The 27014-nt window shown below is 37.9% G+C and overlaps 1 protein-coding gene across 2 annotated transcripts in view; it reads right to left on the reverse strand.

Moving 5' to 3' along the window:
* Nucleotides 1–3825: 3825 nt before the first annotated feature.
* LOC131700566 (calcium and integrin-binding family member 2-like) overlaps nt 3826–27014 on the reverse strand; it is a 37064-nt gene continuing 13875 nt past the window's right edge. For both annotated transcript variants that reach the window (XM_058998598.1, XM_058998597.1), the window contains exons 2-6: nt 26968–27002; nt 14841–14952; nt 8976–9123; nt 8089–8284; nt 3826–4943 (exon numbers count right to left, since the gene is read on the reverse strand). In XM_058998598.1, the coding sequence (XP_058854581.1) occupies nt 4922–4943; nt 8089–8284; nt 8976–9123; nt 14841–14909 (435 nt within the window). In that variant the 5' untranslated portion in view covers nt 14910–14952; nt 26968–27002 and the 3' untranslated portion in view covers nt 3826–4921. The remainder of the gene's footprint in view (nt 4944–8088; nt 8285–8975; nt 9124–14840; nt 14953–26967; nt 27003–27014) is intronic.

Genomic DNA, 27014 nt, shown 5'->3' on the forward strand with positions numbered 1-27014 from the left:
CCCTGAGACAGAGATCGAATGAGTCTTAGTGTTAGATCTCCCTCTCGACCTGTGAGAGCACGGTATACGAGGAACAGAGTACCCTTAATGAAATGGCACGACAATTTATTCCGTAGGGTAGATGGAAGTCGGTCAGTTCGGAAGGGGGCGGAGCCATGGCACCCGAGCTCAGTGACCCAGATGGTAAGCGGTGTGGCATCCGAGGACTGGAGGAGCGGATGCGCTCGTTAACCTCGGGGTCATGGGCGAGGGTATAAATAGGGGGCATGGCTTGAGTGATCTGTTCCTTTGCAGATGGTTAAACCAAATAACCTAGAAGGAGCCCGTCTTGTTTGTGCCAAAAACCGTGAGTGATTGCTTGTCTGTGTATTTACACTGTTTGTCTTGTGTGTCGTTTCTCACAAAGATTACTGAGCACGATCCGGAGCTGCAGCCGCCGGCCAGTGAAAAACCCGGACTTCACCACTCACCTTTTCACTACACAACTGTCTTTTGTTTGCACCTTTAGCACTTTAATCACGCACTGTCTTTGTGTTTGTGTTTAGTGTGGGTGTCTGGACGGGACCTTGGGGTTGTGGGTCAAACCCGTAGGATTTACAAATAGAAGTGATACACGCCGCTGTATCACTTCCAGCACTATTATTATTTGCAGGTTTTGCCTTAAGGCTCTGGACATTTATTACATTAAATAAACACCCTTGCACCTGTACCAACGTTGTCTGTGTGATTCTTCTGCACTGCACTCACCTGCACGTCATTACCACTTTGCCACAGGCCCCCTTGAACTTTGCGACCTTTTGCCACATTTCAGGCTTCAAACATAAAGATATGAAACTGTAATTTTTTGTGAAGAATCAACAACAAGTGGGACACAATCATGAAGTGGAACGAAATTTATTGGATATTTCAAACTTTTTTAACAAATAAAAAACTGAAAAATTGGGCGTGCAAAATTATTCAGCCCCCTTAAGTTAATACTTTGTAGCGCCACCTTTTGCTGCGATTACAGCTGTAAGTCGCTTGGGGTATGTCTCTATCAGTTTTGCACATCGAGAGACTGAAATTTTTGCCCATTCCTCCTTGCAAAACAGCTCGAGCTCAGTGAGGTTGGATGGAGAGCATTTGTGAACAGCAGTTTTCAGTTCTTTCCACAGATTCTCGATTGGATTCAGGTCTGGACTTTGACTTGGCCATTCTAACACCTGGATATGTTTATTTGTGAACCATTCCATTGTAGATTTTGCTTTATGTTTTGGATCATTGTCTTGTTGGAAGACAAATCTCCGTCCCAGTCTCAGGTCTTTTGCAGACTCCATCAGGTTTTCTTCCAGAATGGTCCTGTATTTGGCTCCATCCATCTTCCCATCAATTTTAACCATCTTCCCTGTCCCTGCTGAAGAAAAGCAGGCCCAAACCATGATGCTTCCACCACCATGTTTGACAGTGGGGATGGTGTGTTCAGGGTGATGAGCTGTGTTGCTTTTACGCCAAACATAACGTTTTGCATTGTTGCCAAAAAGTTCGATTTTGGTTTCATCTGACCAGAGCACCTTCTTCCACATGTTTGGTGTGTCTCCCAGGTGGCTTGTGGCAAACTGTAAACAACACTTTTTATGGATATCTTTAAGAAATGGCTTTCTTCTTTTTGTATCCAAATCCGGCTTTAAACTTCTCCACAACAGTATCTCGGACCTGCCTGGTGTGTTCCTTGTTCTTCATGATGCTCTCTGCGCTTTAAACGGACCTCTGAGACTATCACAGTGCAGGTGCATTTATACGGAGACTTGATTACACACAGGTGGATTCTATTTATCATCATTAGTCATTTAGGTCAACATTGGATCATTCAGAGATCCTCACTGAACTTCTGGAGAGAGTTTGCTGCACTGAAAGTAAAGGGGCTGAATAATTTTGCACGCCCAATTTTTCAGTTTTTTATTTGTTAAAAAAGTTTGAAATATCCAATAAATTTCGTTCAACTTCATGATTGTGTCTCACTTGTTGTTGATTCTTCACAAAAAATTACAGTTTCATATCTTTATGTTTGAAGCCTGAAATGTGGCAAAAGGTCGCAAAGTTCAAGGGGGCCGAATACTTTCGCAAGGCACTGTATATACAATGTATGTGCAGTTTTGAAAGATAGCGAAAGTTATCGGTTTCCATGCCTTACTCTCAGAAAATCACTTGCACTTCCAGTGTGTTCTGAGTCAAAGCATGGTCCAGGCTGAAAACAAGGCTGTTTGAATATTTGATACCTGTAAGAGTTATGTTAATATTTTGTTAGCTGCAATCAGTTTGAGATCAATCTCATTTGCCACTACAACACTGAGATTTGATCTGAAGCCCTGTAATCCTATGTGTTCTGCTTTTTATTGATTGTGCTTACCAGAACTGGCAACTTAAAGGGTTACAGAATAACATGAACAACGACCGTATAGCTGCGAGACACTTTCAACACAATCCCAGTTGTTTTGTAATTGAATGTCACAGCTCTTAAATCAGCTGGAAATACATTTCTCAGATTTTGCTCGGAAGCGTTCGCCAGATGAAAGATGATTTCTCTTATTAGCAGCATAGTGTTTCCGGATCATGCTCCTTCCTGCAGCATCCTGCAACAATAGACCCTCTGTATCCATTTATATTGTGCCACTGCTATAAATGAGTATAAAAGTTGAGAACACCAGGAATCTCTGTGACCCTGCCTAAACAGCTCATTAACCTTTAGATAAGGGCAGTCCAGTCAGTGGGGTTGTACTCATTATTCATTGGGTTCACAGAAGTGTAAATAGGGTTCATGACATCGCTGTCTCTTTCATTTACTAAGGATGTTTAGAGATTTGGTTCAAGAAACTGGACATTTATATACAATACTTTGTTTGAATCTACTTTGCAGTTGTTTTACAGGTAATTCGTAGGTATTGTATTCACACTTTGTCTAATTATTGTGTATGTACAGTACATATGAACATAAGATAATTTACTAATGACAGAAGGCCATTCAATCCATCAATGCTTGTCTGGTTCCTAGTAAGTGATTAATCCCAAAACACTGTCATGTCTTAAAGGTTCTCAATGAGTTCTCAAGCTGGCTTGGTAACCTCTGTAAACAAGTCTCTCCTACTTTCTGTTCTAAGTCTTCGCTTAACTTCCAACTCTGTCCCCTGGTTCTGGTTTCTGTGCTGAGTTTAAAGTATTGGCCAGGGTCAACTTTGTCAGATAATTCTTCTTTGTTTCAGGCTAAACACAGTTACCATAGATTAAACACTGTACATTCAGTTCCCTCAACTTATCACCATAGTTTGGTTGCTCATTTTTGTATTGCTGTGACCACAAGTGAGCGCAGTATTCTAAGTTCTTCAAACCAGAGCAGTATAATGTAGACATCACTTCCTTTTATTTGTACTCTGCACTTTTGACTATATAATGAAGCATTGTGTTCGGCTTTATAATTGCTTCTCAACACTGTCTGGTAGCCTTTTAGAACAGACGGCTTGAGATTGTAGTCGATTTTCAGACCAGACTTAAAAAAACTGTAGTGTCCCTGCAGATTACCATTAGGACGAAAATGTGGCTGTAGCTGGAAGCTGACAACACAATATCATCATACAGGCTCCAGGCTGCAGATAAGTTGCAGTGGTGAGCTATATTTTTTTAGTATACTGACAGAACATCACCCTTTTTCATTTGTATTCCATTTTCTGTAAGGGCTTTTAGTTTTGGAGGGTGTAAAATAGATGAGCATTTTCAGGCCACTGACATATAATCCACTTCGATATTTTACACAAAACTAAAGAAAATCATGAGGAGACCAGGATTGCTTTCAAAAGTAGATTCATTAAGTCAACAAGCAACAGAAAATGTATATATTCAAAGTTTAGCCAAATGTTTTATATTACATCAAATACTGAAAAAATCGTTTAAAGGACAGTTTAACACAAAAAAGTATCAAAGCACACTGTAACGTCAACGGGTGTCAGTGGTTGACTTGGGAGTTGATGCAGTGAAAATGAGAGAGCCCTTCCTTTCAACTGGAGAACAGTTATATATGATTGTCGTCATGCTCCAGTACGTAAGCAGTACTGGAATTAAAATGACAAAGCAATTTGCAGCAGGCAACAGAATACAGTTGCGTTCATGCATTTTTATGGGGAAGATTGCATAGCTGTTACAAAAACTGTCTTTGTGTCCTTGGAGCCAGTGCTGTGCTTTATTTCCTTAGTTTTTTTGTTTGTTTGTTTTTTCCTTGATGCACACCGGCTTTGAGATCTTCTCCAGTCGGCTGACCCACTTTGAGAAAAAACGAACATATTTCAAGAGTATCCAATAAATATTATTTTCAATATGCAACAGATATAAAAAAGAGGAAGCTGACAGATTCAGTCGTGTTTATCGTAACCATTGAGAGGGAAAGCAACAAGTCTTAGTCTCCTTTTTTTGTGGGGGGGGGGGGGGGGGGGGGTCACAAGGCATATTTTGTATATAACATAGTTACATCTCAACATAGCTGTGACATTTTATGAAAAGACATGCATTTGTTTTCTCTTGATAAAATAGCTACTTGAAATGGCCTAGATAGGCCTGTGCTTCCTTTAAAAATAACATTTCAACCTTCAGTGTCCTGCTACCCAGCGTATTACCACATTTTACATACATATCATTCAAGATACAAACAGGGAATTAGGCAGCAAACTTCTCTTTTTTTGCAGACAGCTGTTGTAGTACAACGACACTGGTAGACTTATAGGATCATTAACTGGAGAAGTGGTGCGTTGCTTCTAGTCCCTCAGTACAGCATGGTTCATCATAATAACCCATGCATGAGGGTACTGTGAGCCACAGTAGTAGAGGATGACAGCATCCCTAATTGCCTGAGGTCAGGAGAAGCAGGTGACAAAGTCTGCAAGTTCTCCTTAGGCTTTTCTCAGATCCGTATATGAAAGGTGCTGCAAAAAAGAAAAAAAAAACATTTATTGTATTGGTAAACTCTGACTTGCTTCGACAGCATTGCCACACGCTTAAACAAGCCAGTCGCGTGTCTGGCCTGGTTTAATAGTGTCTTCATTTTGCACTGCGTTAAGGTGGTCATAAACACAGCACAGGCTTTATAACTATGTACCAGCATCCCTCTCTAAGTCCTAAAACCCCTACCCCACATCCAGTGGATTTTTACCAGAAAACTGTTCCTGATATGAAATCTGTATCCCATGTGGTCTCTCCAATAGGCCTAATTATTACCTGCAGAGGATGACAAATAATCATTACACGTTGTAAAAGCTGGTGACAAGACAGGGACCCCGACAGCAAAAGGTTCATTCATTTGCTTCAAAGTTGGTTTCATGTACCCCAGTCCTTCTGCTACAAAATAGTACAGCACTCAAAAGCTCAGAATATAAGGCAATTACACATAAACTACCGTATGCTTCCAAGAAATTCATAATAAACTAGATTTGTTACATGCAGTAGACTAGATTTGTCTCTTTCTTTCCTTTATTGCATCATTCAGCATCTGTGCAAAGCACATTACTAGTAATTGAACAGCCTGAGGGTTTATACTTCTTGATCAAAATGATTTTACTTTAATAGGCAGCCATTTGTTTAGCTCTGAAGGTATGAGAAATAATACACTAAACGACGTAAGTCCCATACATTTAAAACTAGTTCACATGTTTTTTACCCTGCAGGAATTGAACAGATTTTGGGGTCTGCTTTAAATTGCCATAACAATTAATGCAGCTGTGGTTTTCTCTCTGGGGTGAATTATTGACCCGCACATTAACATACAACAAAAATACAATGACATGAGGTTTGTGAAAAAGCAGGTTTATACACGTTAGGGTTGTAATATTAAGAACTGCCACTATTTAGATTGAAATAAACCCATTTAGCTGTTGTGAAATGAAGTGACAATTCACTGTAAGTGGGCTTTCTTTTTCAATAATCCAGAACTAATTAAGATATGTGTGGTTCACAGAATAGTTAAGTCAACATTTTAATGATAAATTGTAGCTAACCAGGACCAGAAACAGCAGTGACAGAATTTTGAAATCTCAAACTACTTAATATTGACATTAGTGTTTTCTGAACAGTCCAAATTGGAACCAAATAGCCTAAATCAATGTTCTTCAAATATACATAATTCTTAAATGCATTTTATAAGTGGATAAGGGTTTTATGATCCACTATTTTCCAGTGGTGGTTCTCTGCCAAAATTGTACTTCCAGAAACACCCAGGAGAATGCTGGTTCCACTGGCACCCACTCTAATACCCCTTGTGAAGTCACATCTTTCTGTTTTCGCATGCTTGTTGCTGAATAGCTGCACACAAGTCTAGTGGCTCATAAAACACATTGTGTGACACACAAATCTGCATACATTGCAGATTAGGGCCACTGCAATCATTTAATCAGAGCGTTAGCATATGAAAATGTTCCTACAACATAAATATCTTTAGCTTTGTAAAAGTATTTTGAACATTTAAAGCTTTGATAAAAAGTTGGTTTCCGTTTTTCATCATTTGATCAAAGGGACTGATGCTGTTTCTGCAGTGACAGGAAGAAATCTACAGCTTTGTGATAAAGCTGTCATAATCTGATGAGATGGTTTCACTGAATCACCCATATTGCCATGCTCCAATGTTCAATTCCTTCCTGCTTTACGAGATCTTGGCAGATTCATCCTCGCTGGTATTTTATGTGTTTCTTGCCTGTTCCATTTAAAAGCATTTTATGCCACTCTGGCACTGAAACAAGTCTTAGTTTCCGTAATGATTTACAAAGCAATTTCCTGAAAGAAAAATGCAGCCAGTCTAGAACAGATAACTTAGCCAGTGTCAGCACCGACATGCGAATACTCACATTAAACTACAAGCAGGCTGCTAATGAGAAAATTTCAGTGTGAAATAAACATGCTAGTGATCAGTAATACAGGACACCTGCTCCGCCCAAAGCAGAAGAGATAGCTCATCTACACATTAATGGCATTCTTTAGGTAAGCGACCTATCAGCACAGATTAATACTGTTTCTGTTAAAACTGAGACCAAGGGAATTGTCATGCCATCAAATCCTGTAACACTCAACTGTGAAATTACAGAGACATGCTGTTTGTTAATCAAACTCTAAAACTATTAGGGTTATATGAGGCTAGGTGGCGTACAACAAGAAGACACTGTTCAAAGTGTGTGTATCCAACAAATGAACTCAGAAAGATCAGGTGCTGTGCACTTATTTGCTCAAATGAGCAGTTTTGAAAGAAAGTATATTTCATTTTTAAAACATTATACCTGATATTAGACTAAGTTAAAGAAAGGTCTCAGTTTGCATGCCTTATTTTCAGGAAGTCAGTTACTGTTTCACTTCCCAGATCATTTCTCCTCAGCACTGTCGTTGGGACAACGCATGTCAATTAATAGTGGAAGTAGCTAGTTGGTTCATGAGAAGGGGTGTTGACAGTGTCACTCTCCAGGGGAAATTACCAATGATGTGCAAGGCTACTAACAAGCAAGATTTGCAAACAGAGATTTATTTAACCTAGTGCAGTACCAGATGTTTTAAAATGACAATACACGTTTGCAATACCATGTGTTTCTTTTAAAACTGTGCATTTGACCTATAATCAGCCCACTGCATTGATGATAGTGGATTTCTATGGAGTGGCAACAGTTACCAGTGTAGCAAATAAATAAAAACATAAGAAGCCTGCTTGAATGCAAATGAGAATTCAGTCTACCACAGACAATTATGACCCCAAACTGGGAGCAACCACCATCCAAATTCGACAGAGATACTCTTGACAAAACGTGTCAGTGCCACTCTGCAGTAATAAGTTAAACATTTCAAATATGCAACATACAGCTTTTCCATTCCATAGTGTTTTAGCAACTAAAGAAGAAATATTTTTAACAACTTAATTTACATATATTCATTACTGATCGAACGTCTAGAAAGCGAAATGTAATCTAAGGTTGTTTTTTTTTTTCTTCTTTTCTTCCAAGATCGATGTATAGGGTTAGTCAAGCAACTTTAAAACCACCCTGTGACATTTTAATATGCGTCTATATCTGGATATGAATCATAGTTTTTTTTAATTACCTTAAGAAGTCTGGTGCCCTGGAAATCATATTTTCAAAGTCAGCAAATGCGAGCTTGCCGTCTCCGTCCAGATCGGCTTCCTCAATCACTTTCTCACACACCAGGTTCACTTCCTCCGGGGTGAGCTCCTCTCGGGTCAGCTTATTCAGGGTCTGCTCCAAGTCTGACTTGCAGATGAAATTGTCTGTATTGAAGTCTAAAGCAGAGGCATTCAAATTAATTGTCATTTTCCAGTGAAATATGCAGGTCAGTTCAAACGAGTAACAGATTGGGATTGAGATCAATTCATTCATTTTCTTCAAAGTTATATACATAAATATTGTTTTTAATTTAATATTAATAAATATATAGTTTTGTTACAACCAGGTTAAGCAAGCAGATTGATAAATTGAGTTCTCAAAGCTATAACACAATGGTACAATATGTGACCCTATTCACTTCTAGTCTCTTTTAGTTTTAAAGTCAAACCTTTCAAAGAGACTGAGAACAAAATGAAGATAATAATCAGTTAGCTTTATCAGGAGTTCACCAGTAACCTGGCAAAATAAGCATTAAAACACAGAAGAAATGTATGCCAACTATGCCTGTTTTGCTGTGGAACGCAAATATACATGTAATAACGCTAAAAGAAACAAAGGCTTCTCAATGTCTTCCATATTTTACATAACATTTCTATAATGTACAGCAAATTACATCTGCACTTTGTAATATTATTCTATTTCCGAAGCGATATCAAGTGGGGGATGAAATCAGCTGTATGACTATTAACTGGGCTGTGGTAATAATATAAGACATTGTGGCCAGGACGTGTCAATGTGGTGATAATAAATGGAGGGTGGGATTAACAGAAGTTAAGGGGTATGATTTTAGTAAAATAAGTGACTTACCATATATTTTAAATGCATATATGGCCTTCAGTTCTCTGGGGGCCATTTCACTGAGCACAGAGAACATGTCCACAAAATCATTAAAGCTGAGGTTCCCATCTCCAGCTTCAGAGAACGACTCCACGATCCTCTCTTTAAAAGGATTCTCCTGTGGAAACAGATGGCCTTGTTTAACACACCATCTCCCCTGTAACAATCTCATTAGGGTGCTTATCACGGAACAACATTAAAACAGTCAATGATCCTTCAGGGCTCAATTTACTGTGTTATCCATCAGTATAAATAAAAACAAAAAACAAACGACACCTGAGCGACTGCTTTACTAGAGTAATAAACAAAAGCTGTAGAAACTCTTCAGAAGATCAACAAGTGTTGAAAAGCCCAATCAGTGTGTAAATTGGATTGCTGTAATTAAAGCAAGGGCAGTAAACATGTGCAGGTTCAGGGAGAAACAAGTGAAGGAGACTCAGACATTTGAAAGCACTCTCCTTAAAGAGAACAATGGAAGGGTTAGCAGTGTAAATCACAGGCAGGCTAATACAGAAAGAACAGTTGACATGATGCATTAGTCCATGAAACCGAAGTAATACAATATAATCATTTTAATGTTACCAGGTAAAATGGTCAATACTGTTGAGTAATAGCCTACCAAGAAATGCTCATGTACCAATCTGAACTAAACTAGATATCATTCCCTTTAATATGCTATGTGAATTATTGGTTTATTCTTGACCAGAATTAATTAGGGGATGAATAGAATTTTGTGGTTTCCTATACTCATTTTTTTCAGAATATTACATTAAAAAGCCAATATTAATTATACACAATTCAACTGAAAAAGTCAAATTAAAATATCACCATTGACCACTTATACTAGCCACTGCATTCTTTTTTTAACTGTAATAAAAAGAAGCTTAATTCTATTTGAGAATAACAATGTAAATATAAAGCTGTTCTGCTTTAAATGTGACTTCCTGCGATTATGTCCAAGTATCCTGGCTGTGTGCTGTTGATATGCAGCCCAGTTTCCAAATCACATTCAGTGCTCCAAAAACATCCTAATGGTCCAGTGAACAGGAAAAGGAAATACAAAAGAACCTGTCGTCTCTGAGACACACAGACACACTGAGCGCTTGTTGAATGTTACAGCAGGTAGACTATCATTTTTTTGGCCTGATTTTCTCAGGGTCATCAGTGTAACTGCAGTTTTTAAAACGCTAATGAAGACAGACATCTCTGTGACGACAGAAGTGATTTATGTTCTGCTCTAGTGGCCTCATCAATCTCCACTAAAGTGGTCAGTTTTGTCCAGAGTCCCAGGCTGCATTACAATCATGAATATAAAAATGTGAGAATGAGTATTACACTCATATAAAGGCAGTATTATACTCCAGACACCAGTATTCATAATAATGGCTGGAATTCTAGAAGTTAAAACCAAACGTAATGCTTTACATTATATAGTTACCATACAAAAACAATTTGCTAGTGATTTATTCTTTTTTTCACAAACAGGTATCACATTTAAATGTGTTTAGCTAATAATACATACATAACCATTTAATAAGATGTCAATAAGTGGGTAACTACCAATGGACCTTGCTCTTCTAACAATTACCATGGAAAAGGCCTGCACCATTGTATTACTATGTAATTACATCAGGTAATGTTTCTTTATATTACAGTGGCTAAAAAGGCCACTTTTCTATAGCCATGTATAGCCTTGAGTTTGACTGCATTTAAGAAGATACATGTCAACTAACATTGATACTTTTTTTAATGACTAGGCATTCTATAATCTACTCTGAATTTGGTAAAATACGCCCTACAGACTTATTACTATAAGTGTTATCAGTTTAAGATATATTTCTAGGAGCCAATTGATCCAGGAAAATGGTCATTTGACAAAGATACTTATACAGGACAGGGTGCAAGGCCATATAAGTCAATGCTGTACTGTTGTCTATAATATCCTTTGTTCACACTGTGCCGTCTTAATATTCTACCTTTGCAGTCATATTAAATAAACAGTAAGGCGAGTGCTGGCAGGGCAAGGGGAGTACATCATAATATGATGCATGCAGTTTTAATTGGAACATTACACAGAATAGATTCCCAGTCATCTGGGCATGACTAGACTAACGAATGCCCCATTACCATCCCCCGCTGATTTATGAGGTAATTGTTATTGCAATTCACTGTCATGAATATTTCAGCTGCTTCTGTACTCTTAAAGGTGTAATAATCAAAGCTTGAAAAATACAAAAACATTCCCTTACTTCTCCCAAGCATACAGCATGCATGCATACGTACTTTCCTCAGTCCCATATTCATTTTAATGGATGTTGGGATTTTCACAGATGAATCCTACACTGGCTTTTTAAACCTAACATGTATTATTTAAAATAAACCAAAATACATTTAAATGGATATGGGGCCAAGGGGGTTATTTTCCAGAACTGGTATGTTTTGTTTTCTAGATTTTATTTTGTAAGTGAAAGCATCGTAGCGTATCTAGATCTTGTTCCCTCCTGCAACGCTGCATGTTTTCCTTCTGTTCCCACAATGCACCAGTCATGTCAATGACATCACCAGCACTGCTGCAGGAGGGAGCATTAACTGAATCCAATTTGATCTCTTTCTTTTTCGCGAACACTCCAGAGTGAAAGTTATGAAATGTATTCTCCGACAATCAAGGTTAAGTTTAAAAATACTGTATATTGCAGCAATATGGTTTATTTTAAGGTTTTCAGTGTAATTAGTATTTTAAACTAAATGTTCATTATGTATTGTGCTACTTAAAACATGCATTCTGTGAAATCAGTTGGTTGTGCCTTATAGAGAATTGCTTGGTTCCCAGCTCTCAGTACATATCAGTGCCCCTCCCCCCTTCATCAATATCTGATTTTATACATTTTCACTGTAAAAGAACCAAACTGAATACTAGATGTTCTACCGTACTGCAATGTCTAGTCTGGCCTGTCATATTAATGCGATTATTCCATAGATTGGTGACCATTCTGATAATGCAAAACACCCCCTATTTTGTGTGCTGTAATCCATTACTTCTTCAGCAGCTCAATTACAGAAGGTATCTCATTGATCTCAGTTGCCTATCAAAGGCAGTGTATTGACAGAGCTGAGACGGCTGAATAATGTAGCTGTCCAGCAATTCTTCAAGGCTGGAATTGGACCATGTGTCATTGCACTTAACTGTTCAGCAACAGCTGTCAAGGGGTTTGAGCAACATATTGTAAATGTACAGTAATATACACTTTGATTTTCTGAAGAGAGGGGGAATTAAACCAGATTACAAATCATACTGAACTAGTTCCTAATGAGATTTTTAAAGAATATGTTCTTGAAAGGTTCTTTTCTGTAATAAAATAAAGTTTGATAGTCATGAAACTGGTCTAAATTCTTCGTTCACATCAGCCCCAAACAATTGCATAAAAACAGACTTTATTGCTTAAGCCTGTTAATAACTAATGTGTTGAAGCTTTGTTAATAGGACAGACTATGATAAGATAACATTATGTTGTGAGCAGTTCAAGCATGTTTAGGAGGAAGTAGTTGGCCACTATATTTCCCTTGTAAAGGGATATCCAGTACCATACACCATAGCAGGGTATAGCATGTCTATTCTATACATTATTGGATAGACTTTAAATTAAAGATACATTTACTACACTGTAGTTTTACTTTTTTATTGCATTATTTAATGCATGCATATAACAAAATGATATGGTCAGGGAACTCAATTTGTTTAATACATGAAGTTAATGCATGATCATAGTCACACATTTTCATGCTTAGTGCATGTAGCAAATATTCATAAATTGTAACAAAATGATGTTAATGTACCTGTCTTTTGATGTGTAGAGGCCTGTTCTAGAGGCAGTACTTGAAATCCTGATAATCAGTCCTTACAGAAACAGTCCTCCCTACTTTACTTTTCCATTACCTTTCTATGCTGCAGTGGCAGAAGCTAATCCTGACAAACCAGAACAATCATTACCAGCGCCAAACATGCCATGTGATGTATTGAGAGGGAATCTGAGGTATTCAAGGTAATTCAATTGTGACAGCAGGAAAATCAATTAAGCCTTTAATAAAATAACAACTAATTAACGTGTGAAATCCAAACTCCTTCCAGTCGTGTGAAATCCAGCTTTGTGTCTGCATTAAAAAAAAAAGTCAGAGTCTGGAACTGAACGTCATTTAGTTTAGTCAACGCAGGACACTGTCCACATCGAGCAAATGTAAGCCCTTTGTAATACAGCACCACACTGACTTTAGTGTGCATGTAGTCCTGCTTGTTTCTTCTTGATTCCTGTAACGCATTGACGCTGACTCAGCAGAATACAGGATGTGGTTTGCAGGACAGGGTTATTAAGCGCTTGCTGCCAGGATGTCATGGAAACCATTTACTTGGTTTGACCAAGATTTCTGAGACCTTCCTAGCGATGTACAGCATGTGCATAATGTCTATCGCTCCAAACACCCAATCATAGAATTCTGAGGTGAAACTACAAGAGCGCTGACACACATTAAGGCACTGGTCATAATTAGTTTCATGGCTGATTTACCGTAGACCTTGTTACTTGTTTTCAGCTCTTAAACTGTTGCAGTGTTCAAATTAGCTATAACATTTTATAAGTAATTTGAACTGTAACTATTTAAGAGCTGAACACAATTAAAAGGGTCTAATTAAGCAAATTATCAGTTAAGGGTCTAGTTAAGTAATTGAGAGGTAATTTGGAATGAAAACCAGCAGACACTAAATAAGTATCTAAAATACAGTGCTTTATAACACTGGAGTCTGAAGCTATTGATAAGAGACGGTGCAATTTACGTTCTGCCTTATAACAAGAATAAAATTCAATCATAAAAAAATACTAAATTCTGCCATACGGAATAAAATTTCAACGCCATATGGTGTGCTAGCATTGGATGAGCCTTGACAGGCCCAACGACCTCTTTTCGTTCCTGATATGTTCTTCCACATGTATATGATTGACACTGGAAAAATGTCTCCTACAACTAAAGTTCTCAAGTAGTTTTAAGAACATTGACAAGACATTTTATAGGCACCTCAATTACAGGAAAGTGGCGCAATGCCAAAATTATATTTTTTTTACATTTCACATAAATTCTATTCTCGTAAATGTCTCCAACTGTTTACATTTTAAATCTTGGGTCCTCTTAAAAATGCAAAAAGGTAATTAAGCAATTTTCATTTTGACGTGTGGACGATTCAGATATCTTCCCAGTTACATTAGTGATTCACATCAGCAGCTGAATGAAATTAGGCTATAACTTTTCATTCATTTCATTCATTTAAAATGTAGAAAACGGTTACATGCCTTTTCTGTATTGCTGTAGGTATGTTTTTGTTTTCGTCATCCTTGGTAATTAGAAGTGCCCATTAAAACCAGTAACAACATCAGTAACAACTACTGTATGCTTCTAAATACATAAATAAAATTCTAACCATACAATTCCTTGCCGTACTAGTAACTTAATGCCAACTGGGAAATGTAAATAGTTAGCTTTGAGTTACAGAATTTTGAAAAAAGTATCTTGATTGTTCTAGCAATTAAATAGACAAAACCAAAAGGCATACCATAGATATTTCACAGTTTGAAAAACTTTTCAATCTAGTTCCTGGATGCCATATTGGCTTTTAAAACTTTTTCCTTACATGTTATAAAGCCAGTTCTGTACTATATAAAGATATATCGTGAGACCATCTTCCCCTATACTCTTTGTTTTGATGAAACCATACATAACCCAAACCACAGTCTAGTGATTTATATGAAGCTACCTCATTCTTAGAAAGGTCTGTAGAAACTTGGGTATTACCATTAGTTCCGGCATGTTTATTATGAGCTGTATAGGTACTTTACAATCAGGATCATTCGTGTAGTCCATTGGCACTAAATTAGGTGCCAGTTCGTGGTATCTCGTATGCAATCTGCAAAAGATAAGAAGAAACATTTAGCTTTCTTTTTAGCTTCCAAATAAACCAAATGAAAACCTACATTCAGAACTAACCATAAGTATATACATCACTGCCACCTGCTGGACGTTTAAAACACAACGACTTAAATGAATATAAAAAAAACATTTGTGGACTGTGACATTCATTCCAAATTGACAGCAGATGGTAGCCCTAAATAGAGGGTTATTAACAAAACTAATCTGTATAGGCAGGTATTTCACTATGCAGCTACTATTCTTGTCCTCCAGCTTTAGCCCATGGTTTCTTCATTCTTCCCACAAAACTTTAATTTGCTCCTCATGAACAAATCTAAACTGTTGCAAATAATATTGCCTGTCAACTGATATAACTAGGTAACAAAGCTGAGCCAATCTGATAAATACTGGTTTCCATACCTTCTCCATACTGCCATGTGTTTAGTCTTTGATTTACTTATTTTTCAAATACTAATTCCGCTAACCAGGAACTGCTCACTAAATGAAGTCATCCAGTCATGTGCACAATTTTGCCTGAAGAAATATGAGGATTTCTTGATACATTTATTTAATCTAACTGCTTCTTTTATCCTATTTACACCTTTTGGAGGTTGAAAGAAATACTATATATTTAAAGTCTCCATTCAGGAGTTCATTTAGTGAAGCATCTCAACAAAGTACAATAACTACATGAACAAGTAAAGTCATTCTGCCAGCATTTCCAGTCCTATCAATATATTGCTAAGGCACTTCAATACACAGCACGCTCGCAAAACTGTCTTTCTTTCTCAGTGAACATAACCTTTAACTGAAATAAATACCCTTCACAAATCCCAAACAGGCTGGAGATTAAATGCAATAAACCCTCACTTCTGCACTGATTTTTATTAAGATCCCATCTATACAGATTTAGCTGGCTTCACGAAAGCTGGTTAAAAACTGATAGGGGCCTTTTTATTGGGTACACGTAATACAGTGCAATTGGACTGACCTAGGATTTAATGAACAGTGATTACTACATTTGCCCATCCTCCTTATCTCTATGTGCAAGAAGCTGTAATCCCTGTACCCAGCCTATAATGAAAAGAGACAACAGCATCCAAAAAGATGAAAGCGCTGACAACAGACAGCTGATTTATGAATTGCATCTGCAGCGCATTACCATGGATCTTTGTAAATGAAGCAGGAGTGTTTGCAAAATTTTACATGAAAAAGAATACAAAATACCCCAAATGTTATTAATATCAGTGCAACTTAGTAAAACCCATCATGTGTTTCATTTAACATGTAGGGATTAGGTTTGCATTTAGTGTAGTGATCTGAGCAATTAAAAGGGTTGATGGAAGAAACAAATCTAGACCATTTGGTCAAGCCATGAATTAGCCAGCATTCCAGACTTGGCACAAAACACTATCAACAGTATTAAACCCTCCAAAACCACCTGCCCAACTTCAACTTGAAACATCTCAGAATCACCCAGTTCACTCAGGGGATAGCAGTGGAGTAGTTTTGTCTTGGAATAAGATGAGTTGAGCACACCAGATCTTGGCATAACATCTCATGTGTAGGGGTATTGGTGGATTACTGACCCCAGTTGAGTCACTAACCCACTGGATTTTCTCTGGTCCTCCACGTAACCCCCAACTCAATACAAACCAGACCCAACTGTTTAGCTTCTGATGAGATCCAGGCTACAATTTTCAAGATCACTTTGTGAAAATAAAAAAATGTAATGTTACAAAACTAAATCTTAAGTGGTTTGTTATTCATTTCTTTAGTATTGTTAAAAACACAAGAAACCGCTGTAGCACTGCCCATTTTCAAAGAGCTTAATGGCTTTTAAAACAACATAGAACGCTATAAGAAGTTTAGCACATTAAATGTTGTGAAAGAGGTCCACTGCATGGTTATTTATTGTCACAGAACAGGCAATGACAGTAATATGTACATTGTATGCCTGTGATGAAATGGAAATTGTGGGCTGCACACCTCTATTCAGGGATGTTTGATGGATCACCCCTCCTCTCTACATTCAAATCCAATAACTCAGGTCAGGTGTCTGAAAAATACAGAACTTCAGACATGCACTCTCCATGATGTTGAGCACTGCAATTCAGTAAAGAAGTCTGAACTGAATCTCTTTGTTTGCTTGAATAATTACTCATTATAAGCATGACGGCTTGGCAGCAAGAGCCAGTTTTGATGATGTTTGGCGCCAGAATCAAACTGGCACCAATCCATAAGAAGGACGCATTTGTATCCATAGCGAGACTGGCAAAACATGCCAGCTTCTGAGGATGGTTCAAAGGATGGCATTCTTTCCATCACGTCTATGGATGAGCAGAGGTGGGCGTTCTCACATATAGTAAATACAGTACTCACATGCAGTACCACTTTTAATCCATTGTGTTGCCATTGCTGATACTCCTGTGAATGGTTTATTTGTCTTGTATATTTATTTTACTGCAATGGTATCTATAGGTATTTAGATCAAGCCATCCCTAAACCTGTAGAGCTAAAACAAACAAAAAAAGAAGAATATGATCATCCTTCACTATGGGTTCAATCTACTTTCACACAGCAAAGTCTGATAAGTACAATTCCCAGCCTATTATATTACTAGTGTATTTCTCTGGCAAAACCACTGTCAGACCACCATAGCGTCACCAAAGGAAATTGCCATTGAAGTAATTTGTACCTGCATTAGCAGACACTGACTGAAAAGAATAAATCAGTAATTAATAAAGATTAAAATCCTCCATATCAGAGTTATTTCAAAATATAAAGCACGCCAAATGCCGCTTTGGTGTATATTTTAATGTATAGTAAACATTGACAAGTCATGTAACTACACATGTAATTTCATAATGATCCGAGATGGACCTTTGCTGACCTCACATAATGGTGTCATGGCATTTGCCTGCACAGTTACAGGCGTAGCATAAGAATGTTTTATGTGGGTCATAAAACCTAAAGTCTTCATGAGCTTTTCTCTTTACTGTTTATTTCTTCCCCCGTTCACCAGAACTGCTGTTATTGCGGTATTTTTTTCCACAGTCAAACGGGATTAAATGGCCCTGCATATCAACAAAGCACACACTAGGCATCTCCAGCCCCACCCCACCCTTTCGTTTGCTATAGCGTTCACCTATGTAAGAAATAAATAATAATAATAATAATAATAGTCGTACATACCGATCGATCATCTCCGGATCACTCGTTTTATCACCAAACTCCTCAATAATGCGATCCAAGTCATTATTTTTTTACTATAACATCTCAAAAAAACTCTGCAAATGTCTGTGTTTTCTGTGAGCTGATTCAGTCAGCCAACTTGTTTACTTACGACCGCCCCCGTTATCTGATACCAGATACCATGTATGACTATTCATGAGATACGCCTTTTTTTTTTTTTTTTTTCGACTTGTCTCGGCTCCTGTCGCTCCCACTCGGCAATTGAAATGTTTTCTCAGCTTTTTCCGGAGAAAAAAACGACTAGACACCCGTTTATTGCGTTGCTATAATGATGTTGGACCCAGTCCGACAAAGGACCTGTGAGGAATAATTGCAATGTCGGACCCAGTCCGACAATGGACCGCAATGGGTTAAAGCCTGCCATCCCAGTGCAATCACACAGCGAATTGTAATCCTCAATCCACAAATGCTCATGAAACCAAACTGCAATGAAAATATTCTATCAGGTGATCGGAAATGCATCCATTTCAATCGGTTACTAGTTTGGGACTAACTTGGCCCCATGTTCTTTAATAAGTGCTCACATAAAAGTTGAAAATCAATTTAGGCAAAGATTAAAACATGTAAAGATGTTCATAGAGACTTCATGTCAAAACCTTACACTGAATTTATTACGAAGTTATGCTTTAATACATCCATATTCCCAACACAAACTTCCAAAAGGGGGGCCCCACTGTGCCATTGTTATCATACAATAATGGCAAGATTCAGAACACCAGCAACCACTGCAGTGGTATCCAGGAAACAAGACTTTGACTAAACAATGAGAAAGCTGGAGTGAGCAAAAAGTATACTCTTGAAAGTTAGTTTCAAATCTTGTTAACTACACTCTTCAATTTTTAAATATATCGGTGCAAAATGTTTACTGGTGTTGGGTGTTGTTCAAAATGTGACGAGTACAGCTTTGCAGTGTAAGTTAAGACATGGTATTTCTCGGAAATGATCTGAACTCCAGAGCATTATGTCTGATTTACAGTTTTATAATTGTATTGTTTGTCAGAAGTCCTCCATGCTCCTGGGTGTAAAGCATTTTGTATTGAGCATTCCTATCATAGCATTAATAAGTGCATCCAAGACTGGGTATTAACTAAAAACTAGCATGGGAAGAAAAATACCATGGAGCAAAAGGCACACACACAAATCACAAAATCATAATCATGGGCCTTGTGTATCTAAATAATAAATTGCTGCTGAAAGACAAGAAATTAGTCCTAAATCTATTATCTGACTCCTATGGTACATGTTACTGTCATAGCCTGTAGACGTTTGAATCACCAGACAGAGACGTGTATTCATAACAGTAAGTATGAGTTACAGCATTGTGCTACTGTAAATGTTGACTGGATTTCTATATCCTTTAAGAAGCCTTTAGAAAGCAGACAGTATTACTGCAATAACTATTAGGGGATGATATGCTTTTATCATGGCTCCATGTTATTTATGTAGAGAGAATTCTTAGCAGTTTCTCAGTACAGTACTTGATAGATATAGAAGAGTAGACTGGCATGCAATCATGTTTCCTATTTTATTGTACTCAATAAAGCTCCAATAGCTCCACTGACCAGAAGTGAGGCCCATTTGGCTTCTCACAATTTTTCATTACAGAAGAGAAATTTCACAAGGCTCACTGTTGCACAGAATTAGGAGCCATTGGTGAGCAATTCCTTGTCCTGAAAAAGCTAATTTACATTGGTGTTGGTCCATGACAGAGGGATATATTTCAAAAATAATGAAAACACTGCATGCAGAGGTAAGCAGCGGATTGCAATGATGAATGTGAATATGCTAAATAGCATTGAGATCTGGAGATTGTGGCTGTGGAAGAAGTCTCTGTCAAGGCAGATGAGTGCATTACTGTCTTAAAAGTAGCCGTCAGGGAACAAGCTGGATGGACTTGATCTGCAGCTACTGCTACACCAGTCATTCAGCCTTCCAGAGTAATCAAGGGAATAAGTATAGCTATACCAGGAAAACCAGGGCAATACCAAATCCAATCAACAGACAGGTCCCAGCAAACTGGCCAGGCAGTGTTAATCAGGAACATAGTATAGTAGGTACAGAACCTGCACTTAGTAGACTAGCATTTATAGGAATGGAAATAATTGTAATATAATAAACAATGCACATTCAACAGGCGTTGAAAACATGTGATTCATATTCTCTTAATTTACCGTTACGCTTTGAAAATGTAATGAATCGATACCAGAATCATCAATACCGCTTGCATGTTAAACCATTTGGGTTTCAGGTTCTGAAGCACGGATTCCTCCGTTTGGCATGTAAACATTTGTTTTCAGATTCAAAAGAATCCATTACAAAAGGTTTGACTTGCATGTAAACGCACTAACAGAGCATACTTATTATTAGTGTTAGTCAGAGAGGCTGAGGACTGAGCAGAATGGCCATCTGAAGTGTGTTAACAATGACAGGCCTCAACAGGGGTCCACTGCCAGGGACTTTTTATACCCTAATATGAACTGCTGAAGTTTAAAAATAGATCAATCACGGAGATAATCGTGGCCATGTGACACTAGCAGCCTGCAAACTTCATCTCTGAGCATGTCCCTTCTGTCTGTATACCAAATCATAACAATTACAGAGAAACCTTCTGTTTTGTGTCATGCAGAATATTTATACCCACAGTGCATGCCCTGGAGTGCTACGACAGAGTTGTCCCACAGAGGAACAGAAGACAGCCGATGAATTCCTGAAATCCCTCCCTTATTAGCCTAATTAGATCCTTTGACTGTAACTGTAGAATGTGCATTAGGCTCCTGTATCGAGTTTTAATTTCTTTAAGTAGTCATTTGATCTCCGAATAATGCCAAGTAACTGTATTTTCTGACATTTAAGCAGCATATGGTAATCGTACTAGAAATTAAAGAAAGTCATTTGCTTTATTTATATGTGTGGCCTTGATATCTGGCCTCTTTTAGCAATTAATTGTTATAGTAAAAAAAAAAATTATTACAACATCATGCCAAGAAAACTCCAATGGCATCACGGTTTAGGAAGTACTAGCAAACTTAGAAATTGTGACTGTAAGGAGACTTTTTTATGTAAGAGAGCTCATATGGTAGGTACCTCACATAACCATGATTAAAGTAGCATTGTGTACAATGTATACTCAAGGATACCCTTGCACACTTTGAATGTGTATAGGTTTTCTAAAGAGAGTTTAAACTTTTCACAACCCCCCTTCCACTTGGAGTTCCCTTTTTTTGTATCCCAGAGGTGGCAACCCAGCCTGTAAACTGAACGCAACAATGTAAGAAAAAAACAAAAAAAAACCAGTTTGTTAAAACAGACTTACACATACATGAATTATTGTAATCTACAATCAACGACTTTGTCTTGCAATGCCTGGCAATGCAATGGTTCTGTACTTGGAGGCCTTGGCAGCAAATGTGCAACTGCAAAGGTATTCACTGGATATCACAATGGTGTGAACTAATCCACAATATTAATCTGGCTACAGTTTTCTAATAGTCAGCAAAGGTTTGTTTAGGGAAATATATTTTTACAATCTGCACAATGTAAGGTGTGGAGCTCATACACTGTAGATCAGATAGCCTTGCCATAGCAATGACTCTGCATTTGAATTGCAAACCACCTGCAACCTGCATCTGTGTGTATGAACTGCAGAGGACCTGGCAGACCTGGCTGAGCAGTCAGCTTCCTGGTGCCACACCCCTTTCTTGTCCTACAGGCACTGCAGAGGTAATGCCTCGCCTGCGCTGCTGTACGGTTGAATCCATTTCAAATCCATTTTGAATGGCATGTTTCCTAACTATCTGAGCAAGCTAAACAGCTACACTGTGTTCACAATCAGCACCAGGACCACTCAGTCTCACTGTTTGGAACAACTCCAACCAGACAGCGTTACTGATGCTGTAATCTGCCTGCAGGTATTAACAGCTTCTTTGCATTCCTATAATCATATAATAAATATGCAGAGATAGGAGAGGTACAAGGGTAGAATGTGCACCTTTGTTATTGCCACGTTTACCAGTGGTTAAGACGGGTCAGAACTTTCTGGTTACAGGTCAAATAAATAAAATAGAAATATTGTGTTTATAAAACACAGTGGCTCCAAAAATGACTGTAATTTTAATATGAATAGAGTTTCATAGTCAAAAGAGAATAGCGAAAAACTAAAATGTGCTTCTTCGGACGTGCTGGGGTGCTTGAGCTCCAGTGACGTGGCTGTGAGATTTCAGATAACCCAAGGATGAATTGATCTGTAACAGAGCTCAGGATGAATTCTTCTCCTCTATAACTCATGTCAACTTCATTGAGGCTGCGAAACCACAGCACTAAACAGGATCAATAATTCAAACAAAGCATACGCTAACTTGCAGAGGAATACCATCAATCAGTGTACTGTACAGCACACACAAGCTCTGCATTGGTATCGGTTTCTTAAGGGTTTTACATGCATGATGGAAGTCTAATTCCTCACCACTGTTCTTAACTCCATAGAATGTTAATCTACGCGTCCCTTAAAAATGAATTATTGTAACATTATTCCAAATTTCCAGAGTGCATCATATTGAATAGGTAAATACACATTGTTTTAGGCCACTGAAAGCTTACAGGTTTATTATTTATGATGCTCATCGTATGAAGAAATCATGCTTTAGGAAGAGTGTGACACCAGCCACAACATTTTTCAAAACAGGGCTGAGAGAAGGGAGAGTGAAGGGCTTGCTGTGAATTTTGAAAATGTAATGAAGCATACATACATTGCCTGCACAGAATATAAATAGGTAGGATAAGGAATGTCCATACTCAGTTTCATTGGGTTACATTGTTAAATATGAAATGCTGTTTGATTTTCTTTAACATAAAGTGGTATGAGGATAGGGTTAATAACAAGAATTCTCTGTGACCTTCCACAATGTGAAGGCTGTCTGGACTTCATAGTGAAGTGTTTGTTAGCAGTGCTAGCCAGTAGCTGCAGACACAGACATATGCAACCTTTATAAATAACATTGTGCAAGATTTAAACTCACAGATATAGATATATCTCCATTAGAAAGTTGCATGCGCTCACTGCTTGATTAAATATAGTATGAACTGAATAAAATGTTAATTAGAGAATGTACTTTTAGGGAGTCCATACACCTGCAAGGCCACGATGTCTAATGCTGACGTGAAGCAGAATTGTTTTGCTAGCTGAGTGATAAAGATTTGAAGCAAACGGAATGGTGTAACCAGAACAAAGTGGACTGTTGGGTGAAACAAAGAAGCTGTTCTGAAAGAGGTAAACATCAAGGGCTGATTTAGAGCTGTGGAGCAGGGAGAATGAAATAAGGTCTGCAGCCTGTCTCTCTGTCTGTTTTCACTTATAAGCTGCTGGTTTACAGAGCTCTCAATGCATAGATTATTGAGGATTTTTACCTGTCTGAAATTCGATTACCAATTTGGTTGCTGATGGCACCTCTAGTAAAACAGTAACAAAAAAAATGAAATCAAAATTCACAAAATGCAATTTGTACGCATCAAAAAGAACAAAAATACTGACAATCTGCATTTATTAGACTAATAATTTCACCAGCAGAAAATTTCATATTGCTGTCAATAAATTCTGCCTGGGCTAAGTCAAATTATGCTGTGATATCCTGTGCCCTTTAGCCCATTATATGGTTTACTGCTTGCTATCAACTCCCACCCAGTAGCAGAAGAGAATTTGATAGAGACACTACGAAGAGCTATCACAGGCTTGCAGAACAAGATGCACAGTAAATGGAGCCTGTCTTTGATCTAATCTGTCTCCAAAGCCTGGCTTTAGCTGATACCATTGGTCAGAGGTTGCATAGTCTCAGTTTAATGACCCAGCAATCAGCAAAGTGATTGATAAATGTATTATTTTAATACAGGACTAAAAGCAATAGACAAGGTGTTGAACTGATGAACAAGCTGGTGTTGAGCACAAGGAAATTCTGGAAAAAAGATATTTACTATTGTCTTCTTATATTTTAAAACTGGATCATAAATATTTCTTGACAACAATCTACTATAGCATTTTTTTTAAAAGGAGTCCTATCTTTATAGAAATAGGCTATGTGGCAGAGCAGAGACTCTGCATGTGTGCGCGTGTGTGTGTGTGTGTGTGTGTGTGTGTGTGTGTGTGTGTGTGTGTGTGTGTGTGTGGAGGGGGGGGGAGTAATGAATGGAATTGTTTAAAGGTGTAATTAATTAGAAAAGTGTGGAATGTGTCCACTATGTAATGTATTGATTGACTTTCAGTTAACCCTGGCCACACCCTATGAAAAAGGAGACTAAGGCATGTTTGTTTGGTGAGTGTTTGCGCAACAGATGAACAGTCACAGTATTAAGACAGAAAGAAGGTACCGTGATAGCTGTGCTTGGGTGCTGTGTTTAGTTTAAACCTTTAGTTTATTTTGAAATAATAAATGCGCGCAAAAGCATTAGAACTGCAGTTACTGCCTGTGAGTCTGCTGTTCTCACCACTGACCAGCCTTGACCGCCTTCCACTTTACCACAGCTGTCATCCTTTCATAACATCAGTATTGTACACAAAGCCTGATTCCTTCTTTTGCGAAATGTCTGTTTATTTAAATAATCGCAATTATTGAAGCTGCGGGCTCCAGGTTTATTACGACACAGTTACTTTGACGTTTCTCATAAGTTGTTTGTAAACTATTTTTATTTGCGTTCTGCAATGTACTGATTCCAAATTGGTGGAAAGAGCCCTTTATCAGCAGCTTCGCTGAGAAATATATACAATCAAAAGTGCCAAAAAAGAGTCAAGCTGGATGGATGAACTCAATTCCAAAGACACAAGCAGCTACGCCTATCTCTACAATGAATCAGTCACTGCTATCATTTAATCATACTGTATGCTGTCAGAATGCTAAAAGAAATGTGTGATATAGATCTAACAGTTATACATATACATATTATGGGAGGTGGGGATCTAGGTGTGATCTTGGAAAAAGCAGCTTTCAATCTGCCTTTAATGAGCAAAAAGGGTAATAAAAAACTAGGATAGCCTCTGAGGTTCACACGAGCAGTAAATCAAACAAGCCTCATAGAACACATTACCTAACGCCTGGCAAAATGCAGCCCAGGCACAGGCTCTCTGTATTATTTACAAGCATGAAATGATAAACGGTACAGTAAAGTTCAATAAGGGGCTTAGGACTTCTGATTACATAAAAAGTAATTGAATTGTGTAGAATACACAGACACAAATTTGAATGAACAAAAGTGATTACCAACAGTACAGTCAAACAAAGCTAGAAATTCTTCTGCAATTTCTACAGAAGTGTGTACACGCCTCTAAAAGCTTTTCAAATCCATTTTCCTTTTGTTTATTATCACTAGCAATATTACTACTGCTCCTATCTTGGGTTGAAGAGCTTTAGGTTTTTAGTATTTGCAAAAATACTGTGCAAATTTACCGGGGGAAAAGGTTAATATGAGCTAAGTTGTAGATACAAAAATTAAAAAATAAATATAATCCTTTTCCTAAATGTATTTAATTACTTCCTGTGCTGTAGGTCCCATGGCTTGATTGCTGATAGACCATTGGAGCGATACAGGAAGTGATTTTGTATCAGGAAGAAGCAGCAGCTTTTACTTCTAGCACACTGTCAAAGACAAAATGCTTGTCAGTTTATATCACAAATAATGTCTGTGTTGTATCCAACGGAAACTAAAACAAACTTCTACCTGATAAGGTAGGCAGACATTTGCCTTCTGTGATGAAGCTTGAAAACAAATTATATTCAATGACCATCACAACTTTAATAGCATTTTGTTTGTCATTTTTATAGATGGTTACCTGTAAAGAGTATAATATATGCGATTACAAATCACTGATGTGTAGCTATTTATTGATGGCTTTTTAAGTAACCACGGGCCCTTACTTGTTATTATTATTATTATTTATTTCTTAGCAGACGCCCTTATCCAGGGCGACTTACAATTGTTACAAGATGTCACATTTTTTTTTACATACAATTACCCATTTATACAGTTGGGTTTTTACTGGAGCAATCTAGGTAAAGTACCTTGCTCAAGGGTACAGCAACAGTGTCCCCCACGGGGGATTGAACCCACAACCCTCCGGTCAAGAGTCCAGAGCCCTAACCACTACTCCACACTGCTGCCCTATTGGGTATTGTTGATGAAAGCTGATTAAACATGACGTATAACGTGCGTCAACAAATAAACACCACAGCTCAGTGCCCATTGTAAGACTGTCAGCCATGTCTCAAATGAGATGGGAATAGGATTGTAATGAAAAAATAAAACATTATGGCAACAAGCCAGTTGATTTATAATAGCAGTTTAGAAGACAAAGATGAAAGGTTGCCCAGCCAAAATGAATGAATTAACTCTGCTTTTTATAAAAAATGTAAATACAAACTCAGCTAGATAAGACTGGTCCTGGAAGCCATTCCACTGTATCTTTATACAGTAGGTGTCACAGAGCCGCCTCTTATCATTTTAAGAGTGCATTGGTACCAAAAGCTGCACAGAGACACCACACTTGAAACAACAGCTAGCCCTGGAACACATATCAGATATTATTAGTCATTTTGCTGCAAAATAACTTGTATGTAAAGAAAAATGTTTGAAAAGGCCATACAAAATGTAGAAATTTGATTAAGGACATGGTTGGACTAGGTGGGGAAAGGTTTACTACCCAGCCAGAAGTGAAAAATCTAATCCGGTGATGTGCTGACTCATGACGATCCAGAATTTAAATGAAATACTCACTCACCGAAGGATTTCTTTACGCGTGAAGAAGGTACAGTCCTGCAAGACAAA

Source organism: Acipenser ruthenus, chromosome 24 (genome assembly GCF_902713425.1).
Source record: "Acipenser ruthenus chromosome 24, fAciRut3.2 maternal haplotype, whole genome shotgun sequence".
Taxonomy (NCBI): domain Eukaryota; kingdom Metazoa; phylum Chordata; class Actinopteri; order Acipenseriformes; family Acipenseridae; genus Acipenser; species Acipenser ruthenus.